This window comes from Colobus angolensis, unplaced genomic scaffold (genome assembly GCF_000951035.1).
Source record: "Colobus angolensis palliatus isolate OR3802 unplaced genomic scaffold, Cang.pa_1.0 Scaffold11, whole genome shotgun sequence".
Lineage (NCBI taxonomy): Eukaryota > Metazoa > Chordata > Mammalia > Primates > Cercopithecidae > Colobus > Colobus angolensis.
The window spans coordinates 7,339,367-7,346,738 of record NW_012112030.1 but is presented as its reverse complement, the minus strand read 5'-3'; the positions used below and the strand labels follow the sequence as shown (position 1 = coordinate 7,346,738).

At 44.1% G+C, this 7,372-nt stretch overlaps 1 protein-coding gene across 1 annotated transcript in view; it reads right to left on the bottom strand.

Moving 5' to 3' along the window:
* Positions 1-7,372, bottom strand: part of ETV6 (ets variant 6) — a 247,791-nt gene extending 240,419 nt beyond the window's left edge. Inside the window, exon 1 of the mRNA XM_011953757.1 lies at positions 7,179-7,372. Coding sequence (XP_011809147.1) covers positions 7,179-7,211 — 33 coding nt within the window. The 5' untranslated portion in view covers positions 7,212-7,372. The remainder of the gene's footprint in view (positions 1-7,178) is intronic.

Below are 7,372 nucleotides of genomic sequence, written 5' to 3'. Positions count from 1 at the left end.
CACAAGACTCAGTTTCCTCATTTGTTTCATGAGAAATGTGGATAATGCTCTCTGAATCCCCTCATATTACCTCCACAACACATCTCTCTCTTTCTCTCTTTCTCTCCCTACATCTGCTCTGAAGACTCTCTTCCTTTGAGTTGTTCAAAATCAGAAATGTATAAAGTCAGATGGCGAAAACGCTCTCTTCGTTCCGGGAAATTAGAACAGGCGAGTCGGGTCAGGCCATCGAGATAGGAGTCAAAAAAAGATGATTCCTTTTGTTATAGGGGAAAAAATCGGGGAATATCTGAAATAGATTCCTGGAAATCACATAATATTAAAGATGTGCACGAGAGATGGTTTAAGAAAAACAAAAATCGTGATTATGGATTGTGTGAAAAGCTTTAAAAGGAAACAAAAAAAGAAAAGCTGTGTAAGGAGAAGCAACTGACCAGGAAGTAAAAAGCAGGCAAAGAAGGTGTCTAGCCTGAGGCCGGGCAGGATGAGGACACAATCTCTCAGATTTCCAACCACTTCATGAAGGAGTCATAAACCACCGAAGGAAGTAAGAGAAAAGCAGAGACGGAAAAGAAAGGCCTCTGAGAAAAACACAAAAGGCCCAAAATGAAACCCATCAAAAGACAAAATCTCACTAGAGGACATTAGAGACGGGTGTAAATATGGAAAAGTTAGACATTCATTCCACAGTGGGTGGTGGCTTGGTGTGACCATCTGGTTGTCCCCACTACTTGTGTAATGGCTAGGAAGATCCATCTTCAGAAGAGACCGGGAAGCAGAGGAAATTCAGAACCTCTGCAAGCACTTCTGCCAGCTCTATTCCTGCCTCTCATCTCAGCTTACGCAACTATCCACCAGCCACCCGTCACTTCAAGTTTCCTAATTTTCTTCGCAAAGATGGCTGCACTTTGGAATACCCTCACAGAAAATACTTTGGAATGAGAGTGCCACGATACAGATTCTGGCCTTAGCTTTGCCACTTACAGCCTGGGAGATCTTAGGCCAATACATCACTTAACCTCTCTGGGCTTCAGTTTCCTCATTTGTAGAATGGAGAGAAAAAGTGCATCCCCGAGAGAGCTGTGAAGAGTAAACGAGATAATGTATATAAAACAGCACGAGGAGCAGCATGCAGCAGTATTCAACAAATGATGCCGGTGATGATGATGGAGGAGGAAGAGGAAGAGGAGGAGGAGGAAGAGGAAGAGGAGGAGGAGGAAGAGGAAGAAGTAAAAGGGGAAGAAAGTGTTTTGTAATAAATCACTATATAGCTGTAAGCTACAACTGGTTGTTATAGAACAACGGCCACTAAAACAGCAGATGAACACGTTTAATTACAGAGAATTTATAAAATTCCAGAAATGCAAGCATTCTAGTTTCCTGTAAGCGAAATCCATAGGGCTGAGTGAGCAGTTATGCTCGTCTGAGAGTCCACACTTATGGGGTAAAATGCCTTCCCTAATCAAGCCTCTCGCCCACACTCTGGGAATTCCAGATCATTTAGACAACAACCAGGCTGAATTATATATTTTCACTATCTAAGAAGAGAAGGTTATCAAATTAACAGAGCAAATAAAATGTGTGGTAATATTTCGACACCAAAGGAACAGTTCCAAGCACATGGTAGCACTGGTTTCTACCCAATGGATAATGTGGAACAAGAATCATTTTTGCCTATTCATTGGAGCTTTCCCTGAGATACCTCAGTAAGCAACACTTTATTAGTTTCATTCCTCTATGTTCGGAAAATCAATAAAAAATGTGTTTGTTTTTTAATAGGCTATAATTCTAACTTTTCACTAATTTAGTCTAGTCTTTCTGTCCCCAAATACTAGGTCTGGCAGTGAACAGTCTTTAAGCTGGGCCCCTTTTGGCGTGGGAACCCTGAGTAAATGCACACTCATTCTATTCAACAAATACACACGGAGACTGGTTCCCAACACACATCTAACAACAAATACGGCAGAGGTGGACTCTTGCCTGAAAACAAGCTCCAGAGTTGTCTCTAAAGTAGTATTCACATAGAAAAAAAAAAATGTCATTTCTATCTCGCACACACTACGGGGCTTCATCCAACACCGCATCACTCGGCTGGGAGATCCACACCAAAGGGTAAGTTTTAATTGGTGAAAAAAATGAAACTGCTGTGTGAGTTACTCCCAGCAACCTGTGCCCCCACCTTGCCCCCAACTCTTTCCTGGTGTGCACAAATACAGCTGCACTCAGAGGAGCAGAATGTGACTTAGCTCTGCCTGCCTCTGGTGCTCACATTTGGGGTATTTTTTGCCCTTGACTTACTTATCCTGAGAAGGATACTTTCCATAGTTACTTCTTCAGGGCCAGCTGCCACGTTTTTAGCTTTGGCTGTTTGAAACAGGGAGCTTACTACACAGAAATTAAAGTATAAATAGGATTGGCTGACCCTTGATAAAAGAGCCTACGGCCCACCCAAGGATTCCTCAAAGGAATCCTAACAGCAGATAAGGGGCCTTCAGCCCAAAACAGAATTTGCAGTATATATATGTGTGTGTGTATATATATACATATATATATATATAGAGAGAGAGAGAGAGAGAGAGAGCACGCTGCAAATAGTGGTGCCAATACAAGTCCATCAGGCCCTTCTTCCCTCATCCCCTCCCTCCTACTACTTCCTCTTCTCACACCTGACCAGACCCCAGTGGCCCATTTCTCCCCCCACATACCATCTTCCTTGGCACATACCCCTGTGCCCTCAGACCAGCTGGCTTGTGATTAAAATGGACCAAGCTAGGAAGTGCCAGAGAGAGTGAAGCCTATTGTATCGAGTTTCCTTGGCCTTTTATAGGGACACACCACGAACCCAGAGAATGCAGTGGCCTGAGAACCTGTAGGCCTGTGTCCTCCAAACCTGGCTCACTCACCCATGGGTTGAGGCAAACCCCTTAGCTCTCTGGATTCCCTCTCTATAAAAAATAGGAGGTTGGCTCAGGGGATCTCTAAGGTCTCTCAATTCTGAACGTTTGAAAGTTCCCTGATTCTATTGTCAGAAACACTGGGGGGCACTCAGAAGCCTGCTAATCTGAACCTGTGAAAGCAATTCCTCAAGCTCCTTTGTTGTACCTTTTCCTCAATTTCCTTCTTTGTTAGTTTTGACATAAAAGCAGTTTTTGAGAATTTTATCAAAATAATAAAATATTAGGCTGGGCACAGCGGCTCATACCTGTAATCTCAGCACTCTGGGAGGCTGAGGCAGGCAGATCACTTGAGGTCAGGGGTTCGAGACCGGCCTGGCCAACATGATGAAACCCCCATCTCTACTAAAAGCACAAAAATTAGCCAGGCGTGGTGGTGGGCACCTGTAATCCCAGCTACTTGGGAGGCTGAGGCAGGAGAATTGCTTGAACCCAGAAGGTGGCGGCTGCAGTGAGCCAAGATCGCACCACTGAACTCCAGTCTGGCAACACAGTGCAACTCTGTCTCCAAAGAAATAATAATTATAAAACATTTTTTGTATCAAAATTCTATTAATAAGAATTTGAGGACAGACCTCCCCAAGAGTGCTCTAGCCCTCTCTAAGGCTGTAGTGGGCCCTATTGAGGGCTTTCTGCAAGCAAGCCAGTGGATGAAAGTGTTACGTCACCCTGAGGTTACACGCAGACAGAAAAAGCAAAGGGGGCTGGCCTCCTCCCACCTCTCACTTCACATCAGCAAACATTACTGAAAAATATTTCTATGTCACCTGCCCAGTTAGCTACTAGGACACCAAGGTAATCATCACTAAACCCAAGGAGCCCAGAGTCCAGAAGGAGAAGTCGAAAGAGTCTCCCAATTAGTAGCAAAATTTTAAAAACCAGATTTCCTTTTGCTATGGAAGCTGACTGATAAGGACAGCAGGGAAAGAGGGGACTAGAGACACTGTGCGACTCGTTTTTGTATTCTGGTTAGTCCTGGCCCACTAACACGCTGTGCCAAGCCTGACAAGGGACTGTGTCTGCTAGGCCACAACCACCTTCTGCGGCAACTTGGGCAAACTTAGAACTGAACAGGTGACTTGAAGGTGAAGGCTGATGATGGAAAAGGCAGCCTCTTCCTTCTTCCTGTGACCAGCACAGTCAGCCATGCAATCCTCTTTAAAATAATTTGACTTTTTATAGAGAGTTGATCCTTTCCTTCCATTTAAACAACCCTAAATGGTCAAGAATTGAAGCATCTGAACTTCCATGACAACAGTGCCACAACCTTCAAGGGTTGTAGTACAGACCTCCCAGGAGTGCTTGAGCACTCCTGCTTTCTGCAAGTTGCGTGTAGAGAAACAATAAGGCTCAGTGAGAGTTTCGGGGCCCTTGGAGTAGTCAACCTCTCTTCTACTGTAAAAAGTGTGTGTCTGATATTAACTTCCCCAGGTGATGGGAGCAAACTTATACAGTGCAAAAGAAATAGAAAAGCCCTTATCAGGCATTCACTGTGAGCTGCCACCACATGAGCCATCTTTACAAAGGCGTCACTGATTGACCAATTCAGAAACTTTCACCTTGGAAACTCCACCCAAATCGGACACTACTCTTTTCTAACAGAGCAGGCAATGCTCAGAAATAAACAAAGTACTTCCCTCTGTGGCTGCCTCTGGTCAGGCTAGTCTGTGCTGCATCTCACCAGCCGCTGAGGAACTGTCTGCCTGCTGACCCACTACTTGTTAGGAATGAAAGCAAGTGAGGACCGTTTCAGGAGTGGAGAGGAGGAGTGGGAGAAACCTCTCCATAGTGAGGGCCTTTTGTGTCACATGAGTTCGGTATATCAGGTTCATCAGCTCATCCTTGAAAACCTCTGACATTTGTTCTTCACTACACAGAAAAGCGTATTGTTTACTGGACTCTAGAAGCAAGCAGCTTGCTTGTGGGTTACCAGCAAACATTTTTTATTATGCAGTCACCGTACCACATCCCAAGGACTAAATGAAACGCAGCACACATCACCAGAACATTTCAGATGACCTGGAATAATCCCAGTCCTTGATCTCTAGTGCTTATTATTATAACATTGTGAATTAAACAAACTCCATGGAAAGATACTCTTCACATACGTCCACCTAGACACATGCAGTCTAAGCAAATACATACTGGTTCCATTAAGAACAATCCAAAATAAAAGTGATTCTTTCCTTTCTGGTAAAGAACATTAAATCTATTTTAATTACATAGAAGTACACAGTAATGAAAAGAGGCACCCTAAAAGAACTGAGTTGTAAGCAATAAGGAAAAAATGATATGCAAATTATAGACACAATTTTCATGTTGCATTTAAGAAAGCGTTTTGCTTGGGATTGGTTCTGTATGTGAGTAAGGCAAGGGACTGTTGTACTCTTTTTCCGACTGGAGCACAATGAAACAAACCACTCAGTAGCAGTCTGCAGCCAGCACACCACCATAAGCCCATCAGAACGGTGGGGATGCAGTTTAGAAGAGAATCAAGAAAGGTCACACAGAAAGCATTGCTTTTTGTTGTTTTGTCCTAAAGTTACTGATCTGTAGTTGGTCCAGATTTTCCTGATATCGGGTTTATTGCCACTGAGCTAAATACAATTTATTGATTGAATACCTTACTCTTTAGTTACCTCTATGTTATGAAGCATCAAATAAATGAGATTACCTATACCGCAGGATTTTCCTGAACTCGGTGTAGAATCTAATTTATACCACAAAAGAAACTGGTTTTGAAGTATTAATATCAAAGTACCCCAAGTTCTTTAGTGTGGCACGCCCCATGCCCACAGACATACTGCTACCTCCAGATATGTACAAACACAAAAGCCTAAAAGTTCCATTGGGCATTTTTGTGAGGCAAAAACAAAGAAGCCCAACACACCTTTTGATTTCACATTAGCCTCTCCTCAAACCCATGAAAATGTTTTCTGGTAAGAAACACCAAAATGTGATTCTACTTATAAAAAACCTAGTAAGCCCGTATGATGAACTACTGCATTTCCCTACACAGACTTTAATTGAAAGGCAGTGTTAAAACAGGAAGGGTTTTTCTAACTCCCCAAAGACGAAGAAAACAGGTTATTTGTCCATTGTTGCTGTAGTGTCCATTCAATGAACATACATTCAATAGGCCAAACCAAAAACAAAACTTCAGCGGCTTCAGCCTCTCACAGGGGCGGAAGGCTTTCTACCTGGGTACTGGTGGAATAGTGAAATGAATAAAGTGTACAATAAATGCAGCGATGGGAAAAATAACTGGGGTAGATGGATAAATCATCCTGCCTCCCAATGGTGGCAAACTTTACAACAACTTTTCAGAAGCAACAAACCGCAGCACCACAGTCTTTACAGATATATAGACATGCATACACACAACTACTGGGTAGCCCAGCAGTGTGTTTACAAACATCCACCGCCCTGCATTTACAATACTGCAAAACCGGCCAGAAAGCTGGGAGAGTGCTGCTCTTAGATACCCTCTCTGCACTGTCAAACACAGAAGGTCATTTTGCCTGGTTGCTTAGTTCTTCGTCTCCCTGCATCACAGGAGTTTTCTACTTTGGGATTGCTCAACTTTCGTATGGATCAGAGTAAAATAACTATTCAGCAACTTTATTCACCTTGGTTTAAAAAAAAAAAAAATTCATTGTGCAATGCCTAGGAAAAGCTGACACCAGGACTGTCTCTCCGACAGCGCTTGCAATTACAATCAGACGAGGGGGAAAAAAATCATGTCTGATCAGACCCAGAGAGTCCTTTAAAAAAATAAAGAAAAAGATTCTATCGCCGCTGGGACTGAAGAACTTTTTTTCTAAGACCACCCCTCGGGAACAAAAGTTATATTTCAGTCACATGTTGGGTGTAGGAACAGGGAGCAGGTTTTTGGGGTTTTTTTTAAGCGCACTAATTACGGGGGTGTTTTACAGTTCTGGAGACAATCCGGGTTGCTCCTGACCAATTGTGACCGGCATTTCATTGTCAAAAAGCAAGAGGGTGGGGGCCGAGGAGCCGGCAGGGGCTCGGCGGTGGGGAGTAGCAAGGTTATGCTAAAGGGTACAGCCGCCGCCGCGAGCTGCATCTCCTTCCCTCGCGCCCCAAATAATTTACTGCGAACAGAGCAACTGCAACAGCCCGCTCTGAGGAGCCCAGCACGACTGCCCTGGCCGGTGCAGCTCAGGGTTTCCACCACGGAGAGGGAGGGGAGAAGATTTTTACCTTAATGCTACACTGAGCAGGAGTCTCAGACATGTCTCACAGCGAGAGAGATCAGGAAGTTCTCAGGTTTTTTCCACTTTCCTTTCCTCTCCCCAACCCAGAAAGGCTCCACGGCCAGCCGGACGCGGTCATTTAAGAAGTTTCTTCCAGCATCTCTCCCGGCAGCCGCCCCGGGGGTCTGGAGCGCGCGGGGC